The 16,034-nt window shown below is 59.3% G+C and overlaps 1 protein-coding gene across 6 annotated transcripts in view; it reads right to left on the bottom strand.

Moving 5' to 3' along the window:
- Positions 1 to 14,999, bottom strand: part of TACC1 (transforming acidic coiled-coil containing protein 1) — a 32,531-nt gene extending 17,532 nt beyond the window's left edge. For 2 of the 6 annotated variants that reach the window (XM_042024919.1, XM_042024920.1), the window contains exons 1-2: positions 4,992 to 5,260; positions 4,317 to 4,429 (exon numbers count right to left, since the gene is read on the bottom strand). In XM_042024919.1, coding sequence (XP_041880853.1) covers positions 4,317 to 4,429; positions 4,992 to 5,167 — 289 coding nt within the window. In that variant the 5' untranslated portion in view covers positions 5,168 to 5,260. Of the gene's footprint in view, positions 1 to 4,316; positions 4,430 to 4,991; positions 5,261 to 10,782; positions 10,869 to 14,833 lie in introns of those variants that run through there. The other 4 variants (XM_042024921.1, XM_042024922.1, XM_042024923.1 and 1 more) reach the window with 4 other exon arrangements.
- Positions 15,000 to 16,034: the final 1,035 nt, after the last annotated feature.

Raw genomic sequence — 16,034 nt, 5'->3', positions numbered from 1 at the left:
ACACTTGCTGTGTTGCTCAGCTGTTTGAAGCCTTCCTGAGACAGCTCTGAATAGAAGAACAGACTTCAAAGTCAGGGCAAAAGGACTATTTAAGTGCATTTTGCGTTCCCAGCAGAAGGTCTGGCAGCCGCCGTTCTCACAGACATGAGCCCATCCTGGTTTCTAACCCAAGCAGTGAGTAATTACTTCTTGAATAACAAGCAGCCGGCACACAAACCACCTCCCCATGCTGCGGTGTCTACAGGGTGGGGAGGAAAGGAGCAGTGGCGCATGTGGCCATAGCTCAGAATCATTTTCCCACAAAAATCAGAAGAACCACCCACCCAGGTCCTCCAATTTTGTGATTCCCTCATTTTCTGCACCCAAGAGAGCTCAGCTACTCAGCCCCTCCCACATCACAGCCCACCCGCTCAGCCAGTCTGAGAGCTAAGGAACTGGGATACATTGGGAGGCAGAGGCAGAGGCAAAGGGCAGCTCAGGTGCTCGCCTGTGGTTTTGGAAATCTTTTGCAGTGGAAATGTCCCTCCTGCAAGCTCAGGGGGGAGTTTCCCCTAGTTCCTTCCCCTCTGCATTTCTTCTGCCTTCAATGCAGCATGGTGGGAGAGCATGTTCCTGGGAGAACAATTACACAGGATGCAGAAAGCAGTGGCCTGAAGGGCCCTGGGGTGCACAGAAAGAGCCAAGCTCTCTGCTCCAACCCCCACAGCTGCCCAGCACTGCTGGGTATGAGCACGGCGATACCTCAGTGCAGCACTGGCTGTCCCCCACAGAGCCCTCCCCAACCCCGGCTCGCAGCCTGCAGCTCTCCCTGCTCCTCCTCTGAATGCTCCAACATCCCCAGCTCCCGCCAGCCCCAGGCAGTCACGTTGTGAGCAGCCGTGCTGGCTCCGCACGTACTCCCTTCACTCATGGCTCCTGCCAGGGAAACCAGCTTGTCCCCCAGTCCTGCAGCTTCCCCCAGCCCTCTCACTGCTCAGATTCTCCTTTTGGGCCAAAGCTGTGCTGAACACCCTATGGGACCCCAGGAGGAGGCAGGCTGGCAGCCACCGACCACACACAGCTCTGCCCCTCAGACCAGCCCTTCCCGCAGGCATCCCAGCAGATGCCTCACAGCAGCATCCCGAAAAGGTGACCCTGAGGTCTCCCATTCCACCTCTGGCACTGTGCCCTGCAGGGGGGACAGTTTAGTCCCAGCATGACTAAACTAAACCAAACATGACTAAAAGGACACTGTCAGGAGCACGGCACACAAAGTGACTCCAGGATCCGTCCCAAACGCAGACCCAGCACAGGACGTGCTGAATCCCATGAACACCCCTTGTCCCGGCTGTGCACAGGCTGCAAATCTGCTCTGGATCCAGGTGAGTACCTGGAGGGGATGCTACAAAGTGAAAACAGAGATTTTTTTACTTTCTAAAGAAAAACAGACAGGACAGTCTGGCACCGCAGTAATAGACACTTTGTGCCTCTGCATTATAATTGCTTCGCTTGTCTTCCTCAGGCTGAAATTAAACACAAACACCGACTTAAACAGCTTTCCAGCGTGCCATCCCTCAAATGAATCAGGAACACTTGGCAGCGGCAGCGCTGGAAGGCAAAGGCTCAGCGCCCTTTCCATCCCACAGGCAGCCGCCAAGCGAAGCAGCGGCGATCCCTGCATGGCCCCTGTGCCAAGCGCGGGCCAGAACAACCCCTCCACTCTCTGGGCCTTGGACTCAGCTCAGGGCAGGGCTCGCTGTGAGTCATGCACTTCCCCATCTCAGCACAGGATATCTGCCCCGTACACCCAGCTCAGTCCTACATTGCCAACGGCTTTTTTCCTCTTTTGGCTTTCCGCTTGTGTTTAACAGCCGTTGATCTATTTTTAAATCTATTCTGTTAAGAATTAGCATACCGGCAAACGATGCTGCTAACGCACCGGAAAACACGTGCCCTGCATCAGGGTAACGGCAGCGAGAGCCTGCTCCCAGCACTGATGGCTCTAGATTTGCTGCTTCTGCTCATTTCCTTGTGCAAAATATCTACTGGCAGAAGACTGGAGATAACTTGAGCAAGAATGGGACAGAATTAGTCCCACTATCCGAGACAACAAGAGGAAACGGAGTGATCCTGAGTGGGCATAAACCCTCACTGCAGCCCCCTCCAGGGCTGAATTTTTGTCCCCAAGGACAGGGTTTAACATACCCAGGTCACCTCTTGGCAGTGCATGGAGTAGCCAGCCCTGGAGTCACAGCCTCTGTCTTACACGTTCCTCACCCTATTTATTCCCAAGGCAGGGTGAGACTGCAACTATAGAGCAGACAGTGCCTGCTCCTTGCTGTCCCTCCAGGCCAGGGGTGCCGTGCCTGCCCTCAGGTCCAGCTCTGGCGCTGCCCCCACACACCCCAGCACAGCCAGCAGCCATTCCCCAGGGCGTGCAGGGCAGCAGCTCTGCCGGTGCTGACAAGCAGCCATTACACCGGATTGTCTCCATGCCGGCATTTGCTCCCACTGCTGCTCCCGGGCACGAGCAGCACCGCCAAGATGAGGCCGGAACACATGGATTACATCGGTGCAGTGGTGTAACACCCCAGGGTGCCTCTGCACACTGCAAACCCATCGGCACCTGGACAATCCTTCCCCTCCACCATTCCAGACAAACTGAAAAGACACAGCCAGAGACGTGGGCAGAGAAGGGCTGGAGCAAAGTGTGGTGGCACCGTGGTTTGGCTCTGCCGGCCCCAACATCCCACTCTCTGCCAGCCAGCACAGACAAACAGCTTTTGCTGGAGATCATGCCCTCGTCTCCAGAACACTGGGAGCTTTGTGTGCAAGAGCAGCTACTCCCTCGCTGCTGAGCAGGAGCTGCTCATCCCAGGACAAGGGGCACAGGCACACACGGGAACAGTGACACCCTGGAGTCTGAAGCAATGCGCTTCCCTAAGCTCTGCTGGAAATGATCCTCCTACCTGCTAGGAAAGCCTTTATTTCTCTCTCCCCCTCCCCAGACATTATCCCCAAAGTAAAGATGTCTCTATCATCCCTTCTTAAAAGGATTATTCCAAGAGCTGTGATTATTGAAAGCGTGAACCAAGCGCTCTCCCCATCACAGCAAACAAACATGAGTTTTGCACAGGGATGGATGAGCACCCAGATCCACCCCAACAGCACAACACCACCACAGGAGAGGCAGGGCCATGGCTTCCTGTTACTGACACAGTCAGCAGTGCCCGGGCTCCTGCACAGAAGGACCCATGGTCTGGATCGGGCCCGTGTGCTCTGAAACCAGCCCTGCAAAAAGTTCCCAGCTGCTGCTGTGAGCATTCAAGGAAAGCACAACACTGCACATCACGTACCAGGGTCTGCAGCAGTGAGGGGCAAGAGAGGGCAGGGAATGCTCAGGGCGGCCTGGCCAGAACTTCCTGGCCCAGCACACACCGCCCTGTGCCTTGGAGAGGCTGCTCTCCTGCACACCACCCCGGGGGCTCACAAACACCCTGACACTGCCCAGCCACTGGGAGCAGATGGAAGGGAGGTCTCCTCCCTGCCCTGCCCCGATAACCTCCAGTGGGTTGTAGCAGCAGTGCCAGGGCTTCAAAGCTTCCTCCCAGCAGCACAAAAACAGAGATAGACACCACCATGTCAGCCACAGACACCAGCCCAAACCCCTGAAGAGGAGGATATGGAGACAGCAGGGAGCTGGTCCTCAGAAGGCCACGGGCTAATGGGGAGCCACACTCAGGGAAGCAGCAGCAGTGTGGGACGCAAGGAAAAACCTACAAAACAGCTCAGGACTCACCAGCAAAGGAAGCCTCATGCAGTTAGAGCAGATCCCCCACAATTTCCCAAAAAATGGGATTTAGCAGCACTGATCTTTTGCACCTTTAACACCAGCTGCACAGTGAGGACACCTGGCACCTAACTCCAGGGGAAACAGCCTGTGCAATGAAACCCCTGACCACTGACCAGCCTGGGGGGCACAAACCTGGCATCTTGCCACTCCTGTGCAAGAGCCAGGGGTGAGTGACAAATGGGGTACACATGAGAAAGGTCCCACCAGCCAGCAGCAGTCAGGGCAGCCCCCGGGCTGCAGAGGAAGTGTCAAAGGGACGTTTAACTGATCAAATAATTCAACAGCATCCTCAGATTCCTCTCAATCAACCCATCACAGCTCTTTGTGGAGTGCCCAGCCCAGCCCTGGCATTTGAACTGTCCAGGCCATTAACCACCAAAAGTGTGCCAGGCATTACTCAAAGTCAGCGAATTTTACTCCTTGACCCCACCCTGCCTTTCTGACAATGGAGCAGAGCACCAAGAGCAGAAGGTGCACAATTTACCTTGGGTCCCGGCCTCAGACTCTGGTGATCCTGGTGGCTCGCAGAACTCCTTGAGTGGCGAGCAGGTTGGTGTTTCTGCTTCAGGGGTCTCAAAATTATCAGTGGAGTCCGAGCTGCCGAGGGGGGGGAAAAGAGTGAGGAATTACTGCTTTCAAAGCTACCTCTGAAATCCTCCACAACGCCTACACGTCCAGCCAGGCCAGAGGCTGGTCGTGGGCATCCGGGGCGGCCACTCGCTCCTGTCCAGCGGGACATGCTAGCAAACGGAAAAGGGACAGCAGGTGAAACATCATCGTGAGCAGCCCCCTGTGCATCGCCAGCCCTGCGGGAGGGCTTTTGCCAGGTCATTCCCGAGCTGAGCACACAGCACGGGCCTCCAAGGACATGAAGCCCCGCAGCATCTCTCACGCCGCTCCGGAGGCTGCCGCGGGGAGCGAGCCCGGCTGCTCCGGCCCTGTGCTCCCCCGCATCCTCCAGGAAGCAGCGCCCGGCTCCTGCTGCGGCCCCGGCACCCCCAGCCCCCGGCGCGGTGCGGTGCGGGATCCCCGGCAGCCAGGCAGCGAGCGGAGAGCGAGGGGCGGATGGGGAGAGGGCCGGGGAGGACGCGCCCGCAGCCCCGCGTGGGTGCGGGCGCCGCGGGAGGGCGGGCAGGGGAAGGGGCCGCGGGTGACTTGCCTGAAGCCGAGGGCCGAGCCCCCCGCCGGCGGGTCCTGGTCCTCCTCCTCATCCTCCTCCTCGGCAGCACCGGCCCCGCCGTCGCCCTCCTCGGGGCTGCCCCCGCCCCGCACCGCCGACCAGGTCCAGCGGGCCCACTGCACCGGCGAGAGGATCTGCCAGGCGCTGAACGCCATCGGCCCGGCCCCGCTCCGCTCCCCGCCGGGCTCACTGCGGCCGCGCCGCCGCCCCCATCGCGCCCGCTCCGCTCGGCTCCGCTCGGGCCGCCCGCCCCCGCACCGCGCCACTGGCGAGGGGAGCGCCCGCCCCCGGCACCGCCCGCCGGGAGGGGCCGGCCCCGGCGCCCCCCGCTGCCTCCGCCGGAGCCCCCGGAGCGGGGAGGGATGCGGGGTATGCGGGGCAGCGTCCCCGGTTCCCCGTCCCTCCCGGCCGGAGGTGGCAGCCGCCGCTCTTCTTTCCTACGCGAACTCCCAAATTCACCTATTTCTGCCCAAAGGCGGGGCTGGGGCTCGTCGCTGTCACCCTCCGCGACGCCCTGCCTTTCCCCTCCCTCGCCACAGGAAACCCCCACGTGAGAGGGCAGGGGACTGTGAAACCAGATCCCCGCCAGTTTATCCCACATTTATTTGGTTGCACCTGCGCTGTCACAGAGCCGGCAGGACACAGATTCTTTCCACTCTGGACGTGCCAGAGAAGACCCCACGCTGGCGGGGAACTGCCCTGGGGGGCAAGCAGCTCCCAGGAATCCTCACTTCGCCCAGGAAGACTCGGTCCCACCGGGAAGGCTCGGCCCTCCGGGAAGCCTTGCCCAAGGAAAGGGCTTTCCCAGAGCTGAGGAGCCAAACACAGGGGGCAGGGGCAGAGGAGAGGGAAACACCTGTCCTTTCCATTTTCCAAGGAAACACCGGCCTCAGCAGCCCTGGCGGATGCTATATCCTTCCGTGGCAGCAAGTTTATTTATTTATTTAGTAAACTATTGTTGTTTAAAAATAACAGCCAGCAGTTCCCACAGAAATCAACCTTGCTGGCCTCCCTCGGGAACTTTCCCTCAGGAACTTTCCCCCTAACGAGGGCTCCCACTCCCAAATTCATCACCTCCCACACGCTTGCTAGAGAGAGGAGGATAAAATTACTGACACCGTGCAGCGGCCGCAGCACTGTGAGGAATGTCCAGGGCTCTGGCAGCAGATCTGTCACGAGCAGTAGCATTGCTGGCTCCGGACAGTTGGCAGCTCCCTGGAACCCTGACTGGTTTACCCTGCTCCCAGCAACTGGTCCCAGGGATGACCTTGGAAATGGCAGACAACTGTCGTGCCATGAAGCAAGCCTGGCCCGTTGCAGAGAAGAGCTGCTGGCCCTTGCTGACCACACCAAGAGCTCACATGGCAGGCTGAGCCCACAGCCGGTGCTCTCCTGTGAATCATCAGCCAGCTCTGAGAGCTGGAAATGCCTCTGCATGGACAGAGAGGCCTCTGGGGCAGAGCAGACCCGTCCATCTGGTCTGGCTGCCTCTGACACCAGCCTCTGTCGGATGCTTCAAAGGGCTCATTCCTCACCGTTGAGCATCTCGAATAACCTCCCTGCAGGGATCCTTTCTCCCAAGCTTCCACCTCTTGGTGTCCTTATTAGATATAGGTGTCATTCCTGCATGCTTTTACTGCCCATCCCCTATAAAAGAAAATCTCCTATCCCCTTCCACAGTACCTCTAAACTTCCCCAGAGATTTCTCTGGGTGAACCAAAGCTGAGGTGCTGCTGGTTCCCACCATAGGTCAGTGGCTGGAGAAGCACATGGGCCCTAGGGAACACCTCGGCCACTGCATTGTGTGGCCCCCCCACATCCCCAGGGCCTGGGGGACAAGGGGCCCTGCACACTCCCCTGCTGCCATGAAGAGGGGACTACATGACTCTTATTGAAGTTTAGCCAAAAACCATGAGGCTGAAGCAAAAGCAGAAGCTCAACATCCTGTTGCCCATGGCTGCCGTGAGCAGAGCACAGCCCACTTCCCTGCTCCAAAGCGGCAGAACTGATTTCTGCAGATGAATTTTACATAAGATCTTCAGTGTGAGCCGCTCTGCAGCAACGCGCTGCAGCCTGACCTCATCCTCCTCCTGCTCCCGCTTCCCCTTCCCACCTCCCACTGAACCCAAGGACCAGCAGGAGTGATGACGTTGTGAGCAGCTGAGTTCTGCCAGGGAGCTCACAGGACCCAAGCGCAGCAGGAGCAGCAGCAGCACTGGCACAGCAGCAGGAATGAGCCACCTCCCTGCAGAGGGGAAGGAGCTGTGTGTGACAGGCTGACTCCTACATACCCCACTTGTTGGATGGGGGAACTGGGGCACTCGAGTGCAGGAAATCATCAGGATCTGTCCTTGTGCAGGCTGCACACACACACTGCGCCCAGCGAGGACCCCCCCCCTCCCACCCACCACCCGGGGAAGGAGCCGACAGGAACAGGATCAGCAGGACTGAACCATACTGGCTGCAGAGCTTCTGACTTGGCAGGGCCCTGGGGCAGGAAGATACCAGAGCAGTGCAGGGGCAGAGCCTGCTTCCACTTGCTGTTCCCGATGAACAATTAAGAAAATGCCTCGAGTGGCATTTTCCAGCTTGGCACCTGACCCAGCCTGGCAGCACCACCGGCTGCAAATCACCACCGAGGAGATAACCTGACTTTGTCAGTCACACCGGAGGCTCTGCCTGCCAAACGCTGCTTGGCACAGTCAGCAAACACATCTCTGCAGAGCAGGGAGGATGCTGACCTGTTTAAAACACCTGCCAGCAGTTTCCATCCACACAGTGAGATGCAGCCCACACAGGCAGCAGCTGGACGGGCTGTCCTTGGCACTGCTGTCACCTCCCTCGCTGCTGTCACAGGACTCACTGTGCCAAGCCCTGCACACACGCAGTGGCTCAGGGACAGGGGATGTACAGCCCATGGATGCCTCTGGCAGCAGCTGCGCTGAACTGCCTAGAAACCACCCACGGTTCACACACTGCCTGGGTTTTCCAGGAGGGGAGAGCAGCGGCCCCTGCTGCACAGAGGACAGGTGAAGACCCAAATATTTTGGAGCTAGAAGAGCCCTGGCATCACAGAAGCTGCAAAAAGAGGCAAAACCTTGCTTAGGTTTTCGTGTTCATCCTTGCAGGAAGCCAGCTGCATCCAGGGATAACAGCTCTCATCCAGATGAGACCTTCCCTTCACACTGGGGATGAATTTCCTTCTGGCCATCTGGCAGCAGTGCTTCTGCCTGGCCCCAAAAACACAGCATGCCCGATTCTTCTCAGTGTCACCACACCTTGGTCGTCAGGAAGGGTGCAGGGAATAACGCTGCGGAACAGGAATCACACAGCCACACCTGTGGCGTTTGGAGCTGCAGTGCCCCAGGCCACAGGAAGGCATGCACCTGGAATTTCCCTTCTCAGCCCTTTCATTAAGCAGGAGAATATCTATTTCTGGCTGTGAAGCTTTTCTGGGCACAGCACAGGAGCCAGCGCTGACATTTCTAGCTTGGAAACAGATCTTTTGTGGGGTTTAATTTCTCTTCTCCACTCCTGCCTCTCTGCTCCTCTGCAGCGGAGCCTTTCGCTCCCCACCCAGGACCAGGGTCCAGCTCCCTGTACACAATGCCAGGATGGAGCACAAGGACAGCAGGGGATGGTGGGGACAACCCTGAGATGAGCACACAGATAAAACATTAATCCATATTTCACTGCTGTGTAAATTTCCCCCACAGCTTGTACTAAGCACTTTATCCACATAGCATTTATCTCCTCCAGGAAAGGAGGTCCAAGGTGTTTCAGGAGCATTTTTCTGTTGCTGCGTTTTATTCCAACCTATTCTATTGATCAGGGATCAGCATCCCCTCTCCGTGCGGCAGTATCTGGACCATCCCGGGCATCCCCCAGGTGCGGGAGCACCCCCGGAGTATCCCTAGGTGTGACAGCCCCACGGAGCATCTCCCGGGCGCAGCAGCATCCGGGCGCAGCAGCATCCCGGCGCAGCCCCGGGAGCCCGGCGGGCTCGGGCGGACGCTGCTCTCGCTAGAGGGCTCCCCAGGATGGGTTTCCGAGGGCTGCCGAGCTCTCCGGCCTCGGCAGCGCAGGGCAGGGGCTCCGCGGCTGCACGCGGGCTGGCAGCGCCCCGCGCCCCGGAGCGCAGGGTTCCTTTTGCTTCTGACCTTGGCAGAGCCTCAGCCTGGACACTCCTGGGCACAGCCCGGACCGAGGAGAACGACACCGAACGCCCTGGAATTCAAGGCAGACAAAACCAACCTCCTCCCATCTCCGGCTCTGCCATCTGCTCGCTAGAGCACAGCAGGAACCAGGGTGTCACCCGCTGTGGCAGCGCTCGGGGGCTCCAGAGCAATGCCCAGCGTGGGACAGTGCTGCCGAGCAGCTCAGCTCCCCCGGGACCCTTCACGGCCTGGGATGTGACAGTTCCCATCGCTACACATTCCATCAAAACAGCTCTACAGAAATAGAAATAAAGGACACAACTGTCACACACGAGCCTGGACACCAGCAGCCAGCCCCGGGCTCCAGCTGCCTTTCCCCACCAGACTGCCAGCAAATGGATAAATACAGACATTTGTGGTTGCACTGAAAAGGACCGATGGGATAATGAATGCTCTGCTATTCCTGCATTTTAAAAATGCCAACCACAGCTTAATCTCGCTGATGCACTCGTGTGGGTGCGAGCTCATTTCAATAGGAGCAGGCTCCAGCCCCATTTCCACATTGATGCTGGATGAACACAAGCAGCTGCCTTCATCATGCGGCTTATTGACTCCCCCTTCAATTCCTCTGCTCCGTTTGCTAAAAATATCTGTGCTATGTGGCAGGAATGCTTTTATCAGGTGTTTGTCAGGCCTTAGATCCCTGAGTTTACTCCAGACTCAATCATTTTGGGAAATGCGGGCAGCACCTTAACCCATAACCTGGGGGCCCAGCAGCAATGGGGGCAGCAGAATGTGGACAACAGCCAGCACAGGGATGGGGACCAGGAAGATGATAAAGGGCGGGAGGAACAAAACAAAGTTTGCTCAAGGTGGAGCAAACAGGCGGGAAGGACAAACAACTGAGTCCAACGGGGCAGAAAGAAGCAGCTCCGGCACACGCAGGATGTGTTTTCCACCTGAGAACACCTCTAATGTCTATGTAGGAGATGACTGCAGGGAAATAAAGGCAGGACCGAGCAGTTACAAGGGCAGAACGCCCTTGTCTGAGCCCACCGTTTGCAAACAGACTTACAGGGTCCCCACTTAAAGAAAATATTTCTATTCTCTACAGTGTTTTGGTTGATTTACAGATAAGATGTTTCCACTTTTCCTTTTGATCCCTTCAGTTCCCAGTGCCCGAGCAGCTGGTGGGGACCAGCTCCCCCAGCCCAGCCCCAGCTGTCCCCAGCCTCCAGACCCCCACCAGCTCCCACCTTACCCCAGTCCGGGAACGGCAGTGCTAGCCCCCACCCCACACCCCAAGACCGGGGGAACAGACGCACCCCAGCTTTCCTCCTGGGCTGAGCTGCAGCTGGAAGCTCTGGTCTGCTGAGACCAGGGATGGGGTGTTCAGGCACCCATGGGTGGGGAGCTAAGTGTGGCTGAAGGGGAAAGAGGAAAGGGGAAAGGGGAAAGGAACTTTCTCCCCGCAAATTAAATTTCACTCTCTGGTTTGTCCCCTCCACAGCAGCGAACCCAGACCCGTCCCACGCGTGGGAAGGGGCCGACGCGGGGGCTGCGGGGGGAACCGGACCCACCCGGGACCGCGACCCGCCCCCCCCTGCACTCACCGGCGCGGCGGGGCCCGGGGGTCCCGGAGGTCCCGCGGCTCCCGGCTCTGGGCCGCCCCCATGGCCGGGCTCGCCGCCGCCGCCGCTCCGCCGGTCCCGGCGCGTCCCTCCTCCGCGGGCGGGAGGGAGGGCGGGGGCTCGGCCGGGCTCGGGGGGCGGGGGGCGGTGGGTGCCGGGTGCGCCCGTCGGGGGAGCCCCCGGGCCCCTCTTGGCGGGGCAGAAGCGCGGCTCCAGGCAGAGCCCAGGCAGATGCTGGGGCGGGGGCTGGCATGGGACAGGCGACTGCTCTGGTGACAGTGGGAATAAGAGATCCACGGGATCGCTTAGGTTGGAAAAGCCCTCTGAAACCACCGAGTCCAACATCAACCCAGCACTGCCGAGGCTACCACTGACCCATGTCCCCAGGCTGCACAGCCACACGTCTGTTAAATCCCTCCAAACGCAGTGACTTCACCACTGCCCCGGGCAGCCGCTGCCCGTCCTGCCAGGGCTGGACAAGTCTCTCCATGAAGAAATTTTCCCTGTTACTCGAGCTAAACCTGCTCATCTACCAGGAATCACCAGCCTCTCATACTGCACATGCGACGAGAAACTGGGGGCTGAGCCCGTTGTCTAGGGCACCTGATCTCTGTCAAGAAGCCCTGATAAAGTGCTGGTGTAATTTCTCCCCTGAGAACAGCCTCTTCCCAAATCGTGCCTTGCAGGGGAAGCCAAACAGCCAGCCCCGATGTCAGGCAGCAGCCAGACCCCTTCACGGGAGGAAGATTTAATGCTGCACTTTAAAAGCTCAGAGGTGACCCTGCTAAGGAAACGTCCTCGTTGGAGTTCTTTTAATTAAAGTGCCTGAGAATGTATCCATTTTTGACAACATTTGGGGCTTTTTACTTTTGAGAAACTGAAAACCGGAATATCAATCTCTTTTTTTTTTCTGTCAGTCAGAGTGTTCTGGCTGGGGTTGCAGTATTTTTTGGCAAGAAAAGTGTCAATGCCCTTGAAAGCTCTCACCTTCCTAAAAAAAAAAAAAAAAAAAACACACACAAAAAACCAACCAAACTTTCCATGGATGAAGAAATGTCCTGCCAGACTCAACTGCTGACCGTGCCCGGCATGCCCCCAGCCACGGACAGCCATGGGGACCCCCTCTGCCTGCACGGGGGCTCCCACAATGGCCCCGACCACCCCAGAAACCCAAAATGCCCCTGGTAGAGGGAGCGTTACCTCTGCTGCCGGCATGCCAGGGGAGAAGTCGGAGGCTGCAGTTGGTCACCGTGGCCAGTCACCAGGGCTGAGTCAGGTGACAGCCATGTGGGACGTGGCGTGGGGCCCTGCCTGCTGCATGAGGCCCGATAATCCCTGGCAGCGAGGCAGGCAGGGGCTGGGCAGCACCCCACACCCCACTGTGCAGCCCGGGCACTGCTGGCCCCACAGGAGGTGCTGCCCCACTGGTGACACCTGTCCTGGGGTGCTGCAGCCTCCTGGCACTGCACCACAGCCACATGGGTGAAGGAAAACCCATCAGGAAATGGCTCTGAGCACGGCCCAGGGAGAGGTCTGCTCCAAATCCATGCCACAGCCTGGCAGCTCCTGCTGGGTCCTGCTCCAGCTCCTCTGCTTTGCCCTGCTGAGCACTGCTGGAAAATCTGGCCATGCCAGAGGGGAGTTCTGGGGGATTCTCAGGCTGGAGCAGGAAGCCCCAGGCCCTGATGGATTGTGGCAGCAAGTGAAGAAGGTGAGGAGATGGCTTTTGGGCTCCCAGGCCCACGATGCAGAGCTTGGAGTGGGTTTTGGACTGCTCTGACTCCCTGCATGTGTTACAAAGGCCAAACACTGCAGGTTATGTGCTGTGCCATGTGTCCCTGTCTGTCTCCTCCACCTTGTAGCCGAGGACAAGCTCTGCCTCTGCACATCCCTGCTTGTGGAATGGCGCAGGAGTGAGCTGTGGGGACGGCCGTGCAGGCCCTGTGTAGCATCCTTCTGTGGAGCAGCATGCCCAGGGGCCAGGCTCTGGCATGGGCAGAGCTCCCAGGGCTTGGCCCTTTCATTCCTGTGCCTTTGGTTTCAAAGGAATTTCCTCCAGCCATTTCTGAGTGGTGCATTGGAAATTGCTGGGCGAAGCTGGGATACACACATCTCCCTGTCTTGGACAGGAGCTGCCAGGACCTGATACACACATCTCCCTGTCTTGGACAGGAGCTGCCAGGACCTGCCTGCACTCAAGGCTGGGATGCTGTATCCAGGCTTCAGCGGCTTATCCCAGAAATCTGCTTCCGTGAGGCTTTGCTGAGCTGAGGACTGCTACCAAGCGGCAGGAATTCAGCATTTCCTACGAAGTCCATCTGGTCAGAGCAGGGATCTAAACTGGAGGGGTGAATCTCACCAGGAGCCAAGGCTCCAGCACACACACACATTAGAAACCAGCATTTAAAGATCTGGGCGGGGCCCGCGGATGCAGTGTCGGACGCCAAGCAAGCCAGGGACAGGCAGCGGGTGATGTGCCAGCACTGTGGCTCCATACTCGTCGATTTTGGCCACAGCCCCCACCCTCCTTGGCAGGGCCCCCACCCTGTGAGGAGTAAACACCCACAGATCGCTGGGAAACTGCTGGCGTTCTGGGCAGACACTGAGGGAAAGTCAGGAGGGGGAGGGCACCAAAAGTAAACTACGATTATGTAGCACACCAGGAGAGAAAACCAGTTTCCAAACTCAGGAACCCTGAGGGCCCATGGTGACGTCCTTCACCACACTCCCCAGAGCTCCGTCGACCTGACAAACCGGCAAAAAAAAAAAAGATTAAGCTTTTCCCAGCCCCTCAGAGCAACTGGAAGGGTCAGTGTCATCTGTGAGCCACAGCCTCGACCTTAGAGAAGTGACAGGTCTTGTTCATATCCCCAGGAGTCCCAGAGCAGCCCCCAGTCCCACTTCGGGGTCTGGAGGTGAGCAGAGCTTCATGAGAGGCTTTGCTTCCCGGCTGTGCCAAGTGTCACAAGACCTGAAACAGCCACATGCAGCCAGTGCCACAGAACCCTGCCCGGGGAGCTGTCCCCTGCAGGCAGGGCTGGCAGTGCCCACAGGGCTGGGTGCCAGTCTCACAGCAGCCAAGCTGCAGAGCAGCCAGATGTGCCCCAGCTGTGAGATCCTACTCTTTGCCGGCAGAACTCAGCTCAGGTGGGGCTCCTGCATGCCCGGCTCGTCCAGCACCCCGAGCAGAACCAGAGCTGGCCGGCGGGACGACTGTGGTCTGCAAGGGGGCAGATGGTAATAATTACCCTTGTGCTAATTCCATGGAAATTTCCATGTGCCTGGGAAAGAGACAGCCAAGCCCTTCTGCTGCCCGGGGCAGAGCTTCGCTGTTGTTTCCAGGGACCGTGACTAAGAGCCCGGTCTATCACATGGTCCTTGGAGCCACCCATCTAAATGCCACCAGCTCCAGAGCTGCCCGGAGCCGGCACCACGGGGCTGCCCGGTGTACCCGGGAACACCTGGAACGCCTCAGCTCTGCCCACTGGTGCTGGCAGAGCAGCAGCGCAGCGCCTCGGAGGGAGAGCGCTGTGCCCGAGCCCTTCTCCACCTGCTCTTGCTCAGAGCTCTGGTGGCATCTCCCCTTCCCGAGGGTCCCCAGGGAGGGCAGGCGGCGTGGAGCAGCGTGTCAGCACACATCATCCCGTCTGCCTCTGGCAGCTCCTCCTTAGCAACCCAAACAGAGCCACAACAGGGGCCTGGCGGCAGATCCTATCCCGGCCAGCACGAGGCTCTGGAGGAGAGCCCGGAGTGACCACACGGCCCGGCTGCCCGCCCGGCAGGTGCCGGTGCCCTGCCCTGCCTGGGCAAGCGCCATGAGATCGAGCTCTCTGGCACGGCAAAGCGGCGGGAGGTTGTGCTGTTCAAAGGTGTCTTCCAGGGTCTGCCATCGCAGGGGGCTGGGGGAGCTGGGGACAGCTCTGCACCTTGGGCAGTCGAGGAGCCCTCGGTCTCTGCTCTCCTCCTCCCTCCAGCCTGATGTAGCCAAGTGCTGGGTGAGTGTCCCAGCCCTCAGCTCCCTTCTCCTTCCTACCTTTGCAGCCGCAGACTTGTCCCGAGCTCTGTCACTCTCTGCTACCTGTCCCGGGGCTCCTTCGAAAGCCACTTGCGTAAAGAGCTGCCTGGAAAGGAGCAGGGAGGAAGGAAGGGGACGGACGGGGTGGGGAGGGCCAGGCGGCGGCGGGTGTCTCTGCACCCCGTAGCCGGGAGGGAAGGAAGGAGGATGTTTTGTAATATTTGGCGAGCGCTTCCACGGGCAGAGAGAGGAAAGCAGCGGGCTCGCGGCGCTGGGTGACCCGTCCCGTCCACACGCCGCTGCTGCGCCGGTACCGGCGCCTCTCGGGTGAACGCCTGGATCTCATGCCGGCTCCTGCCGGGGCCCCACTGGTGTCATGCCGTAAAAATGTGCTCTTGGCTGGAATTTGGCAGCCTAGTCCCTGACGGGGAGGGAACCTCTCCGCTTACAGAGGCAGTGGGAGCTGCGGCCCTGGGGCTGCCGGGAGAGGTGACGGGGAGCTGTTCGTGAGCTGTGCAAGGCTGGGGAAGGAGGTCTAGGAGCGGTGGATGTGGCCGCGGACTGATGCCCGGCGATTCCGCTTTCCCCGGAGCCCTGAGGCCATCACCCCCCAGTTTGCCTAAGCCCAAACTTCAGCCTGGTCCCCGAACGTCCCTCCGGCCAGGACTCAGCCCACGACACGCACACGGAAATCAGGGTCAAGCCACTCAGTTAAATTCCCCCGGCCTCGCCCCGAAGGGTTCGTGCCAGAAGTGCCGGCCTGGTGAGGGCTGCGAGCGGGGGCTGGCAGCGACCCCGGCCCCCCCGGTCCCCCCGGTGCCCCCCGCACCCGCCCGCTCCTGCAGAGGGAGCGCAAGGAGCGGGAATGAGCCACGGGCTCCGCGCAGCCATTTCGTCCTCGGGAAGCGTCAGCAGGGGTGTTGCTTTCCAAAGAGAAGAGAAAACTCTGCTTAGGCGGGGAACTTCGCCTCGCAAACAAAATGTGCCGTCTGTTCCCGCAGTCCCCGGCCAGACCCTGGTCCCTGCCCCGTGCCCTGCCCGGAATTACCTTCCCAGATACCCAGGACCCACGGCCTCTGTGCAGGGGGATCAAACCAGCTCTCTTCTCTCTTCATTCCCACCTCCCGCAAGAAGCAGGAGGACAGTGATTGGAAAGGACACTGCTGCACCTTCCATGGACAAGCAGGGTGGAGAGTGACAGCCCAGGACCCCCCATTAC

Source organism: Corvus kubaryi, unplaced genomic scaffold, assembly GCF_017639235.1.
Source record: "Corvus kubaryi isolate FWS band 111438036 unplaced genomic scaffold, C.kubaryi_AGA036_p1.0 37265, whole genome shotgun sequence".
NCBI classification, from domain to species: domain Eukaryota; kingdom Metazoa; phylum Chordata; class Aves; order Passeriformes; family Corvidae; genus Corvus; species Corvus kubaryi.
This window is presented reverse-complemented; position numbering and strand designations above follow the sequence as displayed.